Source organism: Mytilus californianus, unplaced genomic scaffold (genome assembly GCF_021869535.1).
Source record: "Mytilus californianus isolate M0D057914Y unplaced genomic scaffold, xbMytCali1.0.p SCAF_13, whole genome shotgun sequence".
Classification (NCBI taxonomy): domain Eukaryota; kingdom Metazoa; phylum Mollusca; class Bivalvia; order Mytilida; family Mytilidae; genus Mytilus; species Mytilus californianus.
Window position 1 is genome coordinate 43,950,234 of NW_026262615.1, and position 21,819 is coordinate 43,972,052.

The following is a 21,819-nucleotide window of genomic DNA, read 5'->3' on the forward strand; positions in this document are numbered from 1 at the left end:
AATTGTTTTTGAAGTGAAAAATGTGAGTGTTTTGAATGTAATGGAAGAAATCACATATCTCTTTTGCAACAGAAGAAAAGTAGTCGGTTAAGACCTTCGAAAGTCATCATTAATCTAATGAATAGCCAATGGAAATGCAGCAATTTCGTACCCTATTACAAGAGAGGCCAACGTTAACCAAATTGCAAAATGTAACACATTTTCCCTACCAATAATCGTATCACACTCTGTTCAGGCAGATATCCGAAATATCTATTCATGCAGAAAACAGTTAACAGGCCACAACCATAACAGGATTAAAATAGATTATTGACCATTTCTTCTTTTGATACTTCTATTTATATTTTCCTTCACAGTATTCATTTTATTGTAGATAAACTTTAGTTTATTTGTGAAATACATCATATGACTGTATATTAAATTTAGTTATGAGCATATCAATTTACATTTTCAAGTGTTTAAACATCAAGATGATTACAATAACCATTAAAATATATACCTGTTAACATAAGCATGATATGGAAATGTAGCCCCGGCCATCTTGACATTTTCACAACCGAGCACCATAAACAAAACAAAACCGGACAGAGCCAGAGCATCGAGCACCAATGCCAACTTTATAGCACCTAAAAATACACAAACAAATTTGTTAAACAAAATACTGTAAACAACCAATGCCAACTTTATAGCACCTAAAAACACACAATAAAATAAATTTGTTAAACAAAATACTGTATTTTCGTATTAACCACTTTCTGGCCGAGCTCAGAGCAATTTATCTTTATTATTTTAATTTTCTAGAGATCTTTATAAAAGGGAAGACTCAATTTTTACATCTCTATAGGCAAAAGTTGCAAAATTAAATCTCTCAAAATAAAGACACATTACAGATGTTTGTTTCTTACACTTTCAACCCCTATAATATAATCCTCAATTTTTTTTAACGCAAATGCACAACTGGGCGCTCGGTCATAAAACTTTACTCAGTACTCGGAGTACAAAATTTGTGCTCGAAACACCAAATCCATGATTTTGATTGGCTGATTTCCGAGTCTGAGTACGAAAATCGTCCTCGAAAGTTTTATGACCGCAAGGCCAGGTGCCACTGGTGGAGAAGAAATTTTTTTCCTCTGTATAGCACACAAATTTTCCCCTTGTTTTTGATACGTTTCCTGTGTTGTGTTGTAATTTGAGCATTTTTATCTAAATTCTTATGACCATGGTCTTGAGGGTCTTCCTTTGACATTGTTGGTTTATGATTACCTTATAGTAATTTCTGGACTTAAACTGAAAATTTAGAAATTTTAATATTTTCATGATTGAGGTTTTTGCGATGAAAAAATTAAATGGAAAAGTTTTGCACTAACTAAAACTCATAGTTTAAATTTTGATAGCAGTACTGTATTTATGAGGGCCTCATGGAAGATTAGTAATTGTAACTAACTGTGTTTACCCCCTTTAAATAAAGAATTTATTATTATTTTTATTATTATTTGTTTGTAAATTGATAAAACAACTAAAATATCAAGATCATGAAATAATTGCTGAATATACAATAGTATTCTATTCTAATTTCCAGTAATAAACCTACTTTTGATTGACCTTAATCTAAACAACTGTGTTATCTTGTTCTGATATCAATTTATTGACAAACTAAACAACTGAGGTTAACTTATCCTTTGTTTGTCTGTCATGTCTCTAATTATCAAACTGATGTCCAGACAAGATCAAATTTAACATGTTTAAGTACCACTTAGAAACAATGATGTGGCTTAAGTAAGATCAATAGATCAAATAGTAAAGATTCTGTCTGTATGCGTCATAGCTATATGTCTTTTTCTTCTTAAAACAAGAATGTGTCCATAGTATACGGATGCCCCACTCACACTATTTTTCTATGTTCAGTGGACGGTGAAATTGGAGTAAAAACTCTAATTTGGCATTAAAACTAGAAAGATCATATCATGGGGAACATGTGTACTAAGTTTTAAGTTGATTGGACTTCAACTTCATTAAAAACTACCTTGACCAAAAACTTTTAACCTGAATTGGGACAGAAGGATGAACGGACAAACAAACGGACTCACAGACCAAAAAACATTAAGACTTTTCATTTTGGAACCTGTGTCAGAAATTATTTTTGTAGGTCTGTGTACTTTACTTATTCTGTAATTAGGTCTAAAGTAGGTCATGTCAACCTTGCTAAACAACTCATAATTATTCACAAAGACACTGAAAAACTGTTTGAATTTACCAGTAACTCACACTATACATGCTATAGACCAACTTTTGATTGACCTTGAAAGAAAACAAATGAACAAATGTATTATCTTGTTCTGATTCAATTTATCTACTAAATAAACAATTGAGGTTAACTTATCCTAAATGTTTGTCTGAAATTATCACACTTAACTGTGCAAAATTTTCACAAAGTTTATTTTCACTGATTTCTCAATCCAGATGAAAAAAAAAAAGAATTCTCACACTTAATTTGATCTTTAAATGGAGATAGGAATCATACACAAGAAAACATGAAAATAAAACCTGGCTGTTTGGCCTTTGAAATAGCATAATTTTTTAAATCTACATATTTACAGTATTACAATACCGTGACCTACCTTTAGGATGAAGCTGGAATCTTTTCAAAATAAAACCTCCAACCAGTATACCAACTACAGCACCAGGTATGCCAATACCACCTGAAAATATAATATGCGAACAGGAATTAAATTGCAGACTCTTATTAAAATAACACCAATCCATTCAATTATTTAACAAAAATTTACTTTAAATTGAGAAATTTTTGCAAGGTTTTTAATACATTGTATTTGTACGAAAACTGCAATGGGATAGGTTGGTCAACAGAGTTCGTGAAAAGTGGTAGTCCCAAGGTTTTGAGCACCAAATAGAAATAATAATGAGACTTTTGAGGACCAGCAGATTTTCTTCAAGGACCACCGGGCTAAAAAAGATTTTGAGAAATCTGTGCCAAACCTGCTTTTTAAGTAAGATAGCATTGTTTCATGCCAATATTTTTTGAAATTGAAATAATTGATCTCACATTTTTATCTGCTATTCAAAATATTTGAACTTACATTCATACCATCATACACTTTTTTTTAATTTTGACTTACTACTACTACTAGATTGAAACCATTGAATAAATTCTCAAAGTTAATCATAATCAATATTTCACAATTTCCCATGACTTGATAAAGGAGTAGGCCCATTAAGACCCCTTTCTGGCCCCAAAATATAGCACTTTTACAAATATGTTAAAAATGTAAACTTTTTGTAGCTATTTGATAGAAAGTAGAAGGGCTGTTTTTGACAATACAATACACATGCATCAGGTACTAGCATCATTCACTCACAGATTCATGCAAAATTACTGAAATTTTCACAATTTTAGCATTTGCGCTAATTTTTTGACGGAGTTATGCTATAATCATGGGAGTGGTCGCACTTGTGTTCAGTCTTAATATTTAAATATATGTTGTATTTGATGATAATACATAACATAAAATTATAAAGGTTGAGACTGAACAAGAATGTGGCCACTTACATTTTTGACAAAAACCATCTGAAAAGTGACATTTTATGGCATATATTTGATAGATTTTTCATATCTAAGCTTGAATTTTTGTGTCTTTAATCAGTTAAAATATTTTCTAAATAAACTCATTGATATAGACACGCAAGTGTTTAAAAAATGTCACAAATCTTTCTTTATATGTACTTCAAATTTTAGGCCAAAATTAGCCCTTACCAGACCTTCTCCTTTGATAATTTTTACAGTGACATTAGAGTCGCAAATCCCTCTTGTAAAATTAACTTAATTAAGAAAGTTGACAAAAAGGGATATAAAGAGAAAAATTCTCATTCTGATGCAACACTAGATTGTAATTTCGTTTTGATTAGAAAATGGCCCAAATTTCAGTCCAGCAACTCTACAACTGTTGGTCTCAAATTGTGAATGTAAGGCCACACCAATTTGATGTCTAGAATCGGGCAAAAGCTCCAAAAATACTTTAAAATCAAACAGGGCGAGTGAGCGAAATTTTTTTTTTTTATTATTTTTGTCTTGAGAATGATTTTTTTTTAGGCGAGTGCTCTATAAGTGAAGCTAGCGGTATATATTTTTTTTTAATTGTGCGATTTAGAATTTATACAATTTATGTACATGTTGCAATTGGGTTACTTCATAGAAAAACGAGAAGCAACAGATGCTCAAAAGCATATAATTTGATTTATTGGTGCCTGTACCATACCACTTTCTTGTCTCACTGTGGTTTAGTTGGTTATTTTCTTTAAGTAAGCTTTGTCTGAGTGAATTTTCATTTAAATCCATATACATGTATATATTTAGGAAGCATAGCAGATGCAGTTTTACAAAAGGAATTATGTTAGTTAAGTAAATGACAAATGTTGAATAAAATTATAATATAAATGTATCCCCAAAAAAATGCCCCTGAGATATATTTGATTGAAGTTGTTTTCATTATATGGCAATGATTGTTTATTGGCTGCGTGACATCCAGTTGGAACTATTTATCCATATTTAGAATCTAAATAATGAGTGAGGTGAATATTTTTTCCTTGTACTAAAACAACAGTCATATAGCTATACATGTAGATCCCAATGTATTAAAATATTCCCTTTAAATACCTGTCATCCCATTCCCATGCATTATTCTGACTGAGCTCCTAAAAGCTGCAATGCATTTAAAACTTTTTAGCTTGACTAGAAGTGGTTGAACCAATTACACACCCCTAATTATTATGAGCATGCCAATCACAGTACCATTACCTTAGTCTTGTTGGAACTCTTTAACTTCCCCCTAACAAAAGAAGAGTTCTGCTTGCATGCCAAAAGATCAACAAGGGGAAATGGGGGTTCATCAAAATCAAATACCTCTGTAATTTTAAAAAAGTTCATAGGAATTTACAATTCACTTCATCCAAGATAGATAGGTCTATGCCTGTTGAAACAAGGATCGGGGATGACCATGGTTCTAACAAAAATTGATTTGTTTGTGGTCATCTAATGAAAGAGTTTTAATTTTTGCATCCTAGAACAGGTCTTCAAAGGTGAAACGAGAAGCATTTTGGATAACTGGGTGTTCAAAAACTGCTAGCTTGTCCACGACAATGAGCTGACACAATGCATTTTGGCATTCCAATTTTTGACCTTTTATTTACAAATCGATTTATCACACATGCGTTTTAAATGATCGGAGCATTATATGCAACATAAAGCATCCATGTGAAAGAAAATTTCAAGGAGAAACTAATTTTGGAGCGGCATGCGGACCAAAAATTTGCGGATGCAGTAATTATCTTTTTTATTATTGAAAAGTCAATTTCTCCAAAACAGGAGCGGGAAAATCCAAAGAACTAGGAATCAAATTGGTGTGGCCTAAACACAGATATTAGAGACTGATTTTAACTAAATAATTTATTGGCGTTTCCTTTTCAGTTGGATTTGAATGTAGATAACAATATAGTAAAAAGCCATTGTTCCAATAACACATTGCCAGTAAACTCAATTTGCCACAATCAAATTGCCAATTGTTTTTACAAATCTTCAAATACAATACTGCTATCTCTAAATGGTACTACTGTGCAAAACATAAAGAAATTATTCTTCAAGAGATGTCATGTAAGATGAGGTAAGAATTGGGGGCAGATTGGATCCATAATTAATAGTCTTTCAAATTCCCTCCATTTTGCAAATTGAAATGATGAATATACTTCAATATAAAAAGATATCATTTTTGTTTAAAACAATATTTATGTTTCATGGATTTTACAGAATTAAAAGTGCAATAGTACTTTAGCCAAGTAAGACATTTGATTTGGATTCATTTTATATATATATATATATTTACATTAAAATTATAATCTCTGACAAAGCATTAACATTTTTTTTTTAAATGTCTTTTTGTCCTTCATAAATGTCAACCTGTTATGACACAGTTCTGTGACAAAATTATTGACTTTCATGATGTTATGATTGCTGCTTGTCATAACTGGCATTTCTCAAATAACATTCCTATATTAACTATTTGATAAGCTGGACATAAAACAAAACACCTCAACTTTCTCTTGTACTTAATTACCTCATGAAAAGATTTCATAAGTTCCATTATGTGTAATTGTTAAAAGGTCATATGCTAATGTTTTCCATCATGCAAACATTTGTTTATTTTCTAAGAGCTCTATGAAAGATACAAAATGTAGTTCCAATTAGAAAGATTTCGCAATTGAAAACTGTTGATTTCATGATAAAATAATAAGCAAAAATTATAAAAAGCACAAATAGGAAGAACCATTGTGTATGTTCAACTGAAATAATTCTTTGGAAATAATTCTTTGGAATTATTCAACAACAGTAAAAACAGTGCAAAGCATGTTTTCTTCCAAAGAAATAAATAGATAAAAGAGTCTTAACTAGAATAAGATGATGGTGTGACTTTATGTAATGATTTGCCAATAACACAGATGACGTAAACAAACAAAATTATAAAGAAGACAAATAGTGCAACTGTACTATTTAGGCATCAGATCTAAAGATGAATATTTTTGAACACATCAAAAATGTCAAAAAGGATAAGCAATTTATAAATCAGTTCTTTGTTTCATATTATATAATAAATAAATATCTACTAATGTGTTTGACCTTTAACAGGTTTGTATGACCTTTAGGTTTCCCCACTAGATGTCAAACTTAAAAGAACATCTGTCGAGCAATGACAGACAATTGATACTTGTTCATCTTACCATTAGAATGATTGGTGAAACATCCCACTAAAAATGTGCTGATCTTTAACCTCAGTATAAACTTTCAATGGTATTTTTTAAAAGGTTTTCTCTAATTCTTCGTCAATTTATCCCTTTCTGCACCAATTGTATAAAAAAATTTAATCAACGTGTGGTTCGTTTGATCTCAGTTCTTCATTGGTTAAAATCCGATTATGACGTCGAATTTTCTTGCTTTCCTCTGAATTTCCTATTGTGACGGCATGAAAAAAGACGACCATGCCTGATGACGTCACATAGAAAGATCACAATAAATTTGCCTGCGTATTGTTTGAAAATCATTAGAGAAACAGATTCCACTACCAAATCTCGTGTAATACGATATTTATCCACTCTCGACAGTTAAATTTTACATATTTAACTGTCTCGAGTGGATAAATATCGTATCACACTCGATGCAGTGGTAGAATCTAAATATATATATAGATTGTATCACTGCATCAGCTGAAGGACGCCTCCGGGTGCGGGAATTTCTCGCTGCATTGAAGACCTGTTGGTGACCTTCTGCTGTTGTCTGTTCTATGGTCGGGTTTTTGTCTCTTTGACACATTCCCCATTTCCATTCTCAATTTTATGATACAATATTTATCTACTCAAGACCGTTAAATTTTCAAATTTAAAACACGAGGTTTGCCGAGATTCGAATTTGTCAGAGTTGAGAAATATTGTATTGCACTAGAATTGGTGGTGGAATCTGTCTCTCTAATGGTTTTTAGACAATATGCAGACAATCCTAATCCTTCTTTTCAAATGATCTGCAAAAAGATGTGTTCTTTCCATGTGATGTCATCAGGCATGGTCGCCTTTTTCATGACATCACAATAGGAAATTCAGAGGAAAGCAAGAACATTTGACGTCATAATCGAATTTTGACCAATGAAGAACTGAGATCAAACGAACGACATGTTGATTAAATAAAAATAACAAGAAATGATTGTAACAGGATGCTGTTACGAAGTCTCCCAAATGAAGCTCCCATAATTTGTAATTCCCAGGGTCGCCTGACATTGGGCAAAGTCCAGTGAAAATTGGTTTGGTCCAGTAATGTTATATGCATTAGTGATGCCTGGGGACTAACCCTGTATATCATTCAAATCATCTTGGCATGACAAACCAGAATATATATGGTTTAGGGGTGGGGCTCTCGACCATTTACAAGATATTAGAACTTTCTCAAATGGCAGGGGGTCGGGATGACCCCTGGGGACTAACCCTGTATATCATTCAAACCATCTTAGCATGACAAACCAGAATATATATGGTTTAGGGGTGGGGATCTTGACCACTTACAAGATATTAGAACTTTCTTAAATGGCATGGGGTGGGGGTGACCCCTGGGGACTAACCCTGTATTTCATTTCATGTGCTTTATCATGACAAACCAGAATATATATGGTTTAGGGGTGCGGATCTTGACCACTTACAAGATATTAGAACTTTCTTAAATGGCATAGGGTGGGGGTGACCCCTGGGGACTAACCCTGTATTTCATTTGATTTGCTTTATCATGACAAACCAGAATATAAATGGTTTAGGGGTGGGGATCTTGACCACTTACAAGATATCAGAACTTTCTTAAATGGCATAGGGTGGGGGTGACCCCTGGGGACTAACCCTGTATTTCATTTGATTTGCTTTATCATGACAAACCAGAATATAAATGGTTTAGGGGTGGGGATCTTGACCACTTACAAGATATCAGAACTTTCTTTAATGGCATGGGGTGGGAGTGACCCCTGGGGACTAACCCTGTATTTCATTTCATGTGCTTTATCATGACAAACCAGAATATATATGGTTTAGGGGTGGGGATCTCGACCATTTACAAGATATTAGAACTAACTCAAATGGCAGGGGGTCGGGATGACCCCTGGGGACTAACCCTGTATATCATTCAAACCATCTTAGCATGACAAACCAGAATATATATGGTTTAGGGGTGGGGATCTTGACCACTTACAAGGTATTAGAACTTTCTTAAATGACAGGGGGTGGGGATGACCCCTGGGGACTAACCCTGTATTTCATTTAATGGGTTTTATCATTTAGAACATTTTCAATTAAAAAGATTGTGTCTATCACAAACGGTTTTCAATTTATAATCATTTGAAAATTTAAAAAAAATAAAATCCCATAGGGTTCTATAGTAAAACCCTCTTTTCTTTTTGCCCCTCAAAGTACCCCTTTATAAACCCCATTGCACAAACAAAACCCTGATTGCACCACTAGACATGTTCAAATTTTAAAGAGGAAGAAGAAGAAGAAGAAGAAGAAGAAGAAGAAGAAGAAGAAGAAGAAGAACAATAAGTCTTCCCAAACTTCGTTTGGGAGACTTAATAAACAGGTCAGGAAAAGGATAAATCAGCTAAGAATTAGAGAAACAAATTTATATGATTTTGTTCAATCAAATTCAGCATTTTAAACATTGTCAGCGTATAATTTCCCTTTTTAGCAATGGTTTTTGCTGGACATCATGTCTTTCATGTACAGCTTTTATGCAATTCTCCCATGTTGAAATTTTGAAAAGAAAACCATACCACAGGCATAATATAATGAGCAGCAGTGAATCATCCTTAATACAGGAAACAGTGAGATAATATCAGTTGTGATGACAAAAAACAAAGATTTCTTTTCTAAATCATTGTAAATAGTTAATCAAATCAAATTGATAGTTACCAATAAATTTAATATTTTTGGTATACAAGTTAACGGTATTAAAAGAGAAAACAATTCATAACTGAAAACGCTATAATTCTCCCATGTTTCCTCAACCACTAATTTGACCTGCCATGTGACCTCCCAGACAGAACCAATGTTATTCATTACTTGCAAGTACTTTTACTTAAAACAGGCAGAGAACTAATGCAATGAGAATAATCAGACAACATCTAATGTATTGTGAAGAATCCCATTGAGCAGTAAGTGACAGCCTAAGATCCTGATCTGTACATACTAATAACTTGATGGTTTATATCCATTTAATTGTCAAAATACAAGCTAATGCTTCTTTGATTGGCACTAAGAATATAGGAATACGTCAGATACAGAGGGAATATGCTGAGGTGCAAGATATTAATAAATTTGTTCCTAATGCAGAATTGGTGCATACAGGCATTGTTAAATGATGTCAGGGTATCTCGGTCAGTTCATGCATACTCAAGTATTGGCAAGGACAGAATTATATATTTTATATGCAGTCAAACCTGCTATAAAGGTCAACTCTATAAGAAGATACAGAGAGAGTATGCTGACATGCATGATATTCATAAATTTGTTCTTCTTGTAGAATTAGTGCACAGGCATTGTTAAATGATGTCAGGGTATCTTGGTCAGTTCTTGCATAATCAAGTATTGTCAAGGACAGAATTGTATATTTTATCTACAGTAAAATCTGCTATAAAGGTCAACTCTATTAAGGAGATACGGAGAGAATATTCTGAGGTGCATGATATTAATAAATTTGTTCATACTGCAGAATTAGTGCACAGACATTATTTTATGGTGTCAGGGTGTCTTGCACACTTCACAAATACTTAAGTATTGTCAAGGACAGAGTTATACATTTAATATATGCAGTCAAACCTCCAGATAAAGGTTGCCTCTATAAAGTGAAAACATGTCTTCGTGTTAGCCTGACTAAACTGTTAGGTCATCCTTGTCATATTCCTATACCTATGTATTTTTAACCTTATCCTAATTGTTATAAAGTCAGTGTTTTCTTGGGTGAACTTATGTACAGGTTGGACTGTATCTTATTTGTTTTTATGTTCTTAGGTCTTCAACTTGTCAAGACTATTCTGATATATGTAGATCTTCAACAATAAACGTAAATAAGAGACTCTGACCTCTAACCTTACAGCAAGATTAAGATGTGCAGACTACAAAAATCCTCAAAATTGTGTCAATCAATTTCAGTCAAAAGGAAATGCACTTATTGAAAGTTTTGAGATTATCTTTAATTGTCGGGCATTTGGTCAGACATTATACAAGTCTGACCTCACACTTTCCAGGCATGACAACAAAAGTAAGATGTTCAGACATGTAAATTCTCCAAAAGTATGTCAAACATTCCATCAGAATAGCTGCTATTCGATCCATAGGACAATCTAACTGACTTAAAATACAATTATTGGTAATTTGCGGATTATTTCTGTCAGATATTTGGTCAGGCATTTTTGTTGGTCTATTTGATCTGCTGAAATGTCAGATGGTCAGACAGATTTCGAGATTCTGTGTTGTTCCTTAGTACTGCCTTGAGGTGTACTTTTAGAAATTGGTTAATAACAAGTAATGAGTATATGATGGTCAATCAAGCAACACATGCAGATATAACCAATAAATTACAAACACATATAAAACTGAAACAACAGACTTCCTACAAATTCTGTCATTCATTGCCAGCCAAAGTAAATTCAATCATATTCAACATTATTTACATGCATTGTTTTAATTTGAATCGATTTTAGGTGTTTAATATCACTTTCAGAACTATTGGCTATTTCATGGTTACCAGTTCTTATTGGTGGAGAAAGCTTGAGTCCCAAGAGAGCACCACTGACCTTCATCAGGAAAACTGACAATCCTAGTCAATTAAGATTGGATTAAATAAACCAAGCACTTGACTCAAAAATCAAAGCTTTTATTCATTTTTTTTCTTTGGTAAGTCACAGTAACACAGACAGTAAAACATGTTAAAGCACTTCGTATATTTAGATAAATCTTTTATCCTTATGACATGTCTGAAGTAAGCATTTTTCAATTTTCAACCCTCAAGTTTCTTTCTTTTCTAAACTTATTTCCACATTATCAAAAAAATCAAATTAAAAAAAAAAATGGATGAAAAAAAGATTGAACAATAATTTCAAAGAAATAGTTCCCATAGATAAGTTCTACATGTTCTAACTCCAATTAATATCAAGTAAAACAAACATTAGCAAAGCCATAAAAAGATGTAACAAAGACATTTTCTAAGATATCAGCAATTAAAATGTCTCCTTACACTGAAAGTTTATAGGCTGTGGAAATATGTGCTCTTTTAGTAATACATTGTAATCAATAAACTTGTACATAAACTAATTGACAACTTCAATGAGAAAGCAAGCCTAAAAGTTTAACAAAAAAATATCAATTCATAAAGGTCACAATAAAGCATTTGATAATAGGCTCAGCTTCTAACAATATGGCAAGCAAACTGGAAATGGAAATATTCTTTATAAAGCACAAAAATGTCAGTATTCACCTCTGAAGCAAACAAAACCTTTAAATAGACTTATTAAGAAGGGATATAGTTACGATACTGTTGACAGGTCATTAAAGATTGCATATTTTGGCGTTAATATTGATTCACTTATAGGGTCTTTGCATCGGCACTAAACACATTTTTTTTAAAAACCAGTTGTTGGCATGACACGGGTTATGTTCTTCTCATATATGTTATGATGGTATGATACTAAACCCCTAAAGGGAAGGATTGTGCCTGATATTCATATGATGAAGACATAATCTTTCAATCAGTTTAATTGAAGTCTGGAGCTGGCATTTCAGTTAACTGCTAGTAGTCTGTTGTTATTTATGTATTGTTGTCATTTTGTTTATTTTCTTTGGTTACATCTTCTGACATCAGACTCGGACTTCTCTTGAACTGAATTTTAATGTGCGCATTGTTATGCGTTTACTTTTCTACATTGGCTAGAGGTATAGGGGGAGGGTTGAGATCTCATAAACATGTTTAACCCCGCCGCATTTTTGCGCCTGTCCCAAGTCAGGAGCCTCTAGCCTTTGTTAGTCTTGTATTATTTTTAATTTTAGTTTCTTGTGTACAATTTGGAGTTTAGTATGGCGTTCATTATCACTGAACTAGTATATATATTTGTTTAGGGGCCAGCTGAAGGACGCCTCCGGGTGCGGGAATTTCTTGCTGCATTGAAGACCTGTTGGTGACCTTCTGCTGTTGTCTTTTCTATGGTCGGGTTGTTGTCTCTTTGACACATTCCCCATTTCCATTCTCAATTTTATGCATTACCCCCAGTCTATCTATTTTTTAAAGGTTTGAATTTAAGGATTTAAATTTTTTTTAAAAAGGACATACTTATTGAAACATTTCTTTTTTTTTCCTCCTTCAAAGCAAAAAATAAAAAAAGTATAATAAATTTATCCAATAACATATATGTTTTTCTCATTGTTGAAGGCCGTACGGTTGCCTATAATTGCTTACATCCACTTCATTTGAACTTGGGTGGATAGTTGTCACATTGGCATTCATACCACATCTCTTAATTTTTATATAGAAAAATTTTACTGATAGATTGGTGATATATAATCATCCTTATATTTTGGCCATTTTACTCATTTAGCAGTTAGTTGTAGAAAGTAGCTTCCACATACGATCATTTAATTTCAAATTTGTCTGATACAAAATGCCCCAAGAGACTTAAATTTCTTAGAGAATTCTAATTAGCCCTTGGACTATGAGTTACAATGCGGAAGTATTAAATAAAAATTTCAAAGTGTACAAGGATCCAAGCGATTCCTAAAAGCTAAGAGTATTAATATAAACAGCTATGAAAATATAGCAAGAATTAACACTCATAAAACCAAGTATTATGAATGTCAAAGTATTGGAAAAAAAGTCAATAACTTGGAGCCATAATGGAAATGATTTCCGTGTAATTCACAGGACAATATAATATAGTTGGTAAGATGTTTGATTCCATACTTTTACTTAAGGAACGGAAATTGAATTACTTTGTCGTCTAAGGTCAATATAAACTATTGCTCAATATACTGGATGGAGACAAATTATCGTAAACGGAATGAATCGGCAGATGGCTGACATCAACGTTTGATGTATTCACTACAACTGATGAGGATTTTTCAACACATACTTATGCATTATACTGTAAATTTAGAAATTGGTGCATGCATTTATGAGGGTCTGGATAAGTCTCAGAAAAGAGATTAATGGGTAAAAAGTGCAGAATTAAGGACAAAAAATAAACAGAAAATAGAAAATAGGCCAAAAAAAATTAAGAATAGAGAATAAAAGGGTTCTGAAATATAAATAATAGAGAATAAGGGTAAAAATATATAAAGAATAGAGAAAATTGGTTTAAAAAGTTAAAGAATGAAGAAATGAAGAACCCCCCCCCTCCCCCCCAAATCCAGACCCTCATTCCTTATTGTGTCTGTTAAACAATGGACAAAAATGGGAGATTCATTATTGAAACTTTAGGAAATGCTGCTTACAAAATTTTAAATAAAAGTTTTGAAACTTTGCAAGTCTAATATGATCACAATTTTCACAACATTGCAAAAATTTCTGAATTTACAGTATCTAGACAAGTAATAGTCCACTCACAATTTTATCCCTTACTTTGTAAAGCATGGAACACAAATACTTATCTCAGACTGAAGATCTCAACTGACCTGAAATTCAAGACTAAGCAAAAGAAACATGTCCAATCAAAAATTTTACTCAAGATGATAAATTTTTTTTGTATCTCTTGACCATGAAGATTTGAAGTTATTGATGTCTAAAAAAAATGACTATCCAGACTATGGCTACAGCAGAATTGAGTATCTCTTTATGATCCCATGTGACTTTCAGATGCAGATCCAGGGTTTTGAAAAAGGGGTCCCCAAACTAGGCAACGTTAAGAGTTTGACATGATAATAGTCTATGCATTTAACACACATCTTTGTATATGTTAGATCCATTAGGGGTGGGGGTCAGGCCCCATCCCCTTCTTAAATCTGCCTCTGACTTTCGTCTCAGACAGGACTTTAAGAAGATACTGAATTCATATTTTCTGTAATCTATTCCAAATTATTCTTCACCACTTAATATTATCCCATACACATGTATAATCATTATTACACAATTAAACACAGTATTTTCCCGGAGGGGGTTCTACGTTATGAAAGGATATTGTAACATACTAATGATGGACTTCTATCAACAAGTTCCACGAACACGATTTCAAATTTCCATTTCATTTCGCCACTTGTAAAGACAATATATTTAATTCAATGACAATCCCCCCATCTGGGAGAACCATAATCATCTATTGACAACTAATACCCATCTCTCTAGGGGTCTATTGCACACAAAATTCCATCAATATATATAGGCAAGGGAGTGTAATTAAATTGTATGGAAAACTCTATATGATTGAGTAGAAATTTTCCGATGATGTTTACAAAATCTGTCATTAAACAGAACAGTGTACCTGTTCATAAAGGAGGGTTTCAGTGGGGGGTCCTCCATTTCTTAAATCTTTAAATTTTTAGGCCATTATTCTATATCCTTTAAATGTTGCCCTATTTTTCTCTATTCTTTATGTTTTTTTTGGCATTTACTCTGGACTTTTTGCCCATTATTTTCTATCCTGTACACCCCTTCCAGGGCCTCACAAGAGGCCCTGATAAAGGATGAAGACAAAATCAAACAAACAATATATCTAACTTTGCTTTTGGGCAGATTAGAATATAAAATTCATTTTTAAAACTAATCACCATAAAGTTCAGGCAGTATTCTCCATTCATCAATATTTTATCAAGTAAAGCTATTTTGTTGTTTAAATTTGGTTGAAAATGAAACCGAACATTCCTATATGAAAACGAACATAATCAAACGTATTAAAAAGCTGTAATTCCAGAACTTTGTTTTTTTAAACAAAAAACTATTTTTTTTATTGATTTTGAACAAGAAATCAACTGACATTGTCAAAAATACAATTTTTTGACAAACATATATATCATGTGTCATGAAGCCAAACAAACCTTTCAATGGTCAACTGACTGTCAAAAATAAGATAAATATTGTGGCCTAAGAAATGATAATTACTGTTTCCTCTAGACCAAATACCCTCAGTATAGAAGATTGTAAAGGTTTAAACAGATGTTTGGTATGCACAAGCATGACTGGTTCAGAAATCTGAGAATCTTTTTTCCCTAGTGGTCCTTTAAGAAAATCAGCTGGTCCTCACTATTATTTCTATTGCAAAATATCAAAATTGTGTCTGTATTTTGGAAAATGTTGGTGATCAGGACCTTCAGACCACCACTTTTCGAGAAGAACTCTGCAGGTTTGAATACTAAAGAATATACAATGTCTGTCTATTCCAGAGTTCTCTTTCTCGCTCACTTTGCCTGGTGTGCTGAGCCTTGGATTTGGGAAATACTAATCCACCAACCTTAAACAAATGCTACCTGTATATTTTGTTTGCCCCTGCCACAGCAGAGGGGGGCAATAAGTGTTACACTTGTCATTCTGTATGTCCCAAAATTAGTTTCCGTTCTCTAACTTTAATTTGCTTCCACCAAATGATATGAAACTTATATACAATGCTTATTACTACAAAACACAGGAAGAATTTGAATTTGGGGGCGTCACTTTTAACATTCTTGAGTTATGTCCCTTTATAACATTATATGCAAGTGGGGCATCTATCTGTATCCTATGGACACATTCTCCATTTATTTAATATCTACTGAATTTGATTCCCCGTTATAAAATATAGTATCTGACATACCCTGACCTATAACTTTTAAGTCATTTAAATTTGGTCTCTGGTGGGAAGTTGTCTCATTGGCGATCATACCACATCTTCTTATTTTTATATAAACTCTAAACTGCTGGGAAATATTAATTTAAGTTGACCTTTGACTTACCTGTGAAAAGATTTGCCATTGATTTAGATGTACCAAACTGTGTCTCTAAATATTTTGGAAGAAAGACGACAAATCCACTGACTATAGCAATCTCACAACAAATACCAAGACTGGTCAACATGTATATCTTATTCTTCAATAAGTTCAACATTGAACGAGGAATGTCTGAAAATAAAAATAAAATTCTATAGGTTTAGCACTGAACAAACATGTACATTAAAAAAAATATAAGTAAGTTCATCTATAGAATCAGCGTTGAACTGCTGTAAAATCCAAAAAATTTGGTGTGCATTTCTTTTTGTATTTTTGTAAAAACATTAAATATTTCAATTACAGGAAATCATTCACACAAATAATGCTATAAAAAATCTAAATAATTGATTTAATTTTTGTGAAACCTATCTTGTCTTGATAATAAAAAACATATAAAAAATATCTTAATTTGTTGTATTGAGCAGACTTGTCTGAAAATTAAACTAAATAATCTGTAGGTTCTTTTTTTAACAAGGAAGTTAAGAAGTTAAAAGGACTTTTTCTGCAGGCTCAGCACAGAACAAGGAAAGTCTGAAATATTATCCGATTTGAATCTCTCCTGCAACAATAGTTGGGGAAGTTACAATAGCCACAACAATTATGTGCTTTGTTCAAGCTTGTGATTAGGCAACAAAGGCAAGCCATACCTCTGTGTTATTTTATCAATTAAGGAAGTTCGCTACTCTGTTTCAAAAAAAACAAGCTTTTTAAAAGACTGTTATACATTGAAAGTATATGAATAAATGAACTAAAAAAGCAGAAAAAATGAAGGGTCAGTGTGCTTGTTATTTTATATATACGCCACTGAAAATTTGGCGGGAACTGATTCTATCTAAATTTTTCATATATTTAACATTGTCAACTTTTTTCTTTCAAAAAGTATGAAAAAATAATAAGGATGTTATAAGATTTTCAAAAATGGCTTTTAAACTATATGTGATAAAATTATGAAAAGGAAAGTAGGGTTTTGTCATTTTAGCCAATTTAGGGCCTTTTATAGCTTGCTATGCGGAATGGGTTTTTCTCATTGTTGAAAGCCGTACGGTTCTTAACTTCTATTTCATTTTGTCTCCAGTGGAGAATTGTCTCATTGGCAATCATACCCCATCTTCTTATTCTTATAATGTATAAACACATTTAATGTTTGCTGTAATTCTAAGAATAAAAATTAATGTTAAAAAAATAGAGTAATTGTGAATTTTGTCAATACTCTTGGCAAGCCCGCTAAGAAATTTCATTACAATAACAGTTAAAGAAGCTTTTATAAATCAATTTTAAATATATTTTCCCTCTTAAACATCTTAATAAACTGTTGACACAGAGATAATTGTCTAGCCTGTCCGCAGTAAATTCAGAAAAAAACATTCTGATGGACAGCAACATTACTATTTAATCAAAGTTGTAAAAAAATGTGTCAGTTAATGTAGAGCAGATAAAAAACATTTGTTAATATAATAATATAATAAACTGTTAACACAGAGATATGTCCCGCCTTTTTGTTATTTGATAATGCAAATGTTGATAATAAAATAGCAATACTTTATTTAACATGTAATTAGTTATGCAAATATTCAATGTCAATGAACCATGACTGAAGGTGCATGGCTGAACAATCTCCATGGAAATTAGATGAACCAATGCTAATACAACTGCATATCAAATACCATTGACTTATCATAGGTCGTTCCCTTTAAACAAACCTAAACACAAACATTAACTTGTAAACTATGTAAAAGTTTCAAAGTCAATTTCAATGAACCATGATGAAGGGGTGGGGTTATATAATCTCCATGCAAATGAGACTCACAAATGCCAATGCATTCGCATACAAAATATCATTGACTTATCTAATATATAACAAACTAATACATGTAAACTAAGCAAAAGTTTCAAAGTCAATAGACCATGACTGAGGGGTAAGGACCAAATATTCTCCACGGAAATGAGATGTGCTAATACTTATACAACTAAATACCAATTATCATTAGCCTACCACTAATGGTTCCCCTTAAACTGACCTAATCACAAACTAATACATGTAAACTAGGTATAAGTTTCAAAGTCAATAGACCATGACTGAGGGGACGTGGCCCAATAATCTCCATGGAAATTAGATATGCCAATGTTTATACAACTGCATACAAAATATCATTGACCTACCGCTAGAAGTTCCCCATAAACTGACCTAATCACAAACTTATAAATGTAAACTAATTATATATATATATAAGCAAAAAATTATTCAGTCAATAGACCATGACTGAGGGGACGTGGCCCAATAATCTTCATGGAAATGAGATATGACAATGTTTATACAACTGCATACCAAATATCATTGACCTACCACTAGAAGTTCCCCATAAACTGACCTAATAACAAACTAATACATATTAACTAAGCAAAAGTTTCAAAGTTAATAGACAATGACTGAGGAGGCAGGGTCAAATAATCTCCATGGAAATGAGATGTGCCAATGATAATACAACTGCATACCACTAGTGGTTCACCATAAACTAGACCTAATCACAAACTAATACATTGCTGCCACCACAACCGGAAACAGCATACCTATGTCTCGCTTTTTGACTCTGTCAAGGCGAGACAAAAACTGAAAGAAAACAATACATAAAAAAATAAACTTACTTACGTACTTTGCATATAATTGTGCATCCCTTTAGTAGATTAAACCACTTTCATAAGCAACATTATAATAATAACAACAGCAACAAAATTGCTAATTAATTCAAAGTTGCTGGACCAACTATATATATAGCTAGTGGGTAGGCATGGTAGGGCCTTGAAATGGTTGACAAACTGAGATATACAGACTGCAATGTAACTTTATAGAAAATATTGACTATTGTAAGTCAGTTCCTATCAAACTAACTTAATCATAAAACTTAACATTGAAACTTGTTAATAGAGTAAATTGACTGATAGTCACTGGACCATGACCTAGGGCAGGGCCTTGAAATCGTCAAACTGATATGTACTGATAGTAATGCAGCTTTATAGAAAATATCATTGACATATCACAAGTAGTTCATATTAAACTAACTTGAGCAGAAAACTTATCAATGAAAATTGCTAATTAATTCAAAGTCACTGGACCATGACTTAGTGGGCAGGGCCCCGAAAAAGTCGTCATACTGATATGTACTGATGGTAATGCAACTTCATACAAAATATCAATGATCTATTACAAGTAGTTCCTATCTATCTAACTTAAGCAGAAAACTGAACAATTGTTGACGCTGGAGCGGGAGTCGCCGGAAAAGCAATCCCTATGTCTCGCTTTCCTCGACTTTTGTCGCAGGCGAGATAAAAATCAAAATTCATATCCAATTAGCATCAGTAATTAGCCATGATTTAATTTCCTCAAAATTATTAATGCAGGAAATCTGATAAAAAAAAATGATAAAAAAAGGAGATTTATAGTAATTGGTATTTCATGTATTTTCCTTGTATTAAAATACTACCTTCCAAAAAGTACCTTCTTAATCAGGACATAGGAAATAAAAGGAAATAACAAAATTCAAAGAGTTATTGGAATTAAATAAAATGCTCCGCTGGGGCACAGCTTGATACGACCACAGAGGTCGAACCCTGAACAGTTGGGGCAAGTATGGACACAACATTCAAGCTTGATACAGCACTGAATTTGGATTGTAATTAAATATTTGACACAGCATAGGTTTCTGACACATTTTACCTATTCAAACCATATCATTATTATTTGCTTTTATATATAAATCAGAAATAACCAATTTAAAATGGAAAATTTTAAAGAAAAAAACGAAAAAAAAAATCCCCCCACCAAATTTTTTGAACCCCCTTATGATTCATCACCCCCAAACTCAATCCCAGCCTTCCCTTTGTGGTATGGTACCTTGCAGTACAATTTCAGAGAGATCCATACACTTGAACACAAGATATTGTCTGGAAACTAGAAAAATGCTTTTTTTTGGCCCCTTTATGGCCCCTAATTCCTAAAATTTTGAGGCAATTACCCCCAAAATCAATCCCAGCCTTCCCTTTGTGGTATGGTACATTGTACCTTGCAGTACAATTTCAGAGAGATCCATACACTTGAACACAAGTTATTGTCTGGAAACTAGAAAAATGCTTATTTTTGGCCCCTTATTCCTAAACGTTTTGGGCAATTACCCCCAAACTCAATTCCAGCTTTTCCTTTGTGATATGGAACCTTGCAGTACAATTTCATAAAGATCCATACACTTACACACAAGTTATTGTCATGAAACTAGAAAACTGCTTGTTTTTTGCCCCTTTTTGCCCCCTAATTCCTAAATTTTGGAGGCCATTACCCCCAAAATCAATCCCAGCATTCCCTTTGTGATATGAAACCTTGTGGTACAATGTCAGAGAGATCCATACACTTACACACAAGTTATTGTCATGAAACTAGAAAAATGCTTGTTTTTTCCCCCTTTTTGGCCCTAATTCCTAAAATTTGGAGGCAATTACCCCCAAAATCATTCCCAGCATTCCCTTTGTGATATGGAACCTTGTGGTACAATGTCAGAGAGATCCATACACTAACACACAAGTTATGTCGGGAAGTTACAAAAATGCTTATTTTTGGCCCCTTTTTTGCCCCTAATTCCTTAACTGTTGGTACCATAACCCCCAAAATCAATCCCCACCTTTCTTTTGTGGTATAGAACCTTATGGTAAAATTTGATAGAGATCCATTCACTTAAACTAAAGTAAGAGTGCGAAAACCATTGTGTCTTCGGACAACGACGACGACGCCAGCGTCATACCAATATATAAATACGAACGCAAAATTTTTTTGCGGTCGTATAAAAATTGTTAATGTGTGATATTAAAGCAAAAACTCCTACAAAATGTATTAAAATTGTTGGTGCATTTACATTGAACATACAAAAAGAATGTACAAAACTGTAGTTGAACAAATATGAATTTTTAAGTCCAGGTGTCTAATAAAATTTTCAATTAACATGATTAGAGAATCAATACCATAACAATATGACTGTTGTAATTACCAGCGTATAAGTACAACTTTAATAACATAAGTTCAGTTAACTCAGGATATATTGGGAAAAGCTTCAGAAATAGAAAATCACTAATATAATTCCAGTAGCATGTAAATGTATATCTTATAATATATATTGTGCTTTTTTCTGCTGTTTGGTTGGGTTTGTTTTCTCTTTGACACATTCCCCGTTTCCATTCTCAATTCTATGTACAATATATATATATACATGTATCATCATATCAAGTTTTTTATTATTTCCACACATAACC

General features: G+C 32.8%; 1 protein-coding gene across 1 annotated transcript in view; it reads right to left on the minus strand.

Annotated features, from left to right (window-relative positions):
- Nucleotides 1-21,819, minus strand: part of LOC127723721 (solute carrier organic anion transporter family member 5A1-like) — a 60,884-nt gene that overhangs the window by 11,396 nt on the left and 27,669 nt on the right. The window contains exons 4-6 of the mRNA XM_052230470.1: nt 16,495-16,659; nt 2,619-2,699; nt 500-626 (exon numbers count right to left, since the gene is read on the minus strand). Coding sequence (XP_052086430.1) covers nt 500-626; nt 2,619-2,699; nt 16,495-16,659 — 373 coding nt within the window. The remainder of the gene's footprint in view (nt 1-499; nt 627-2,618; nt 2,700-16,494; nt 16,660-21,819) is intronic.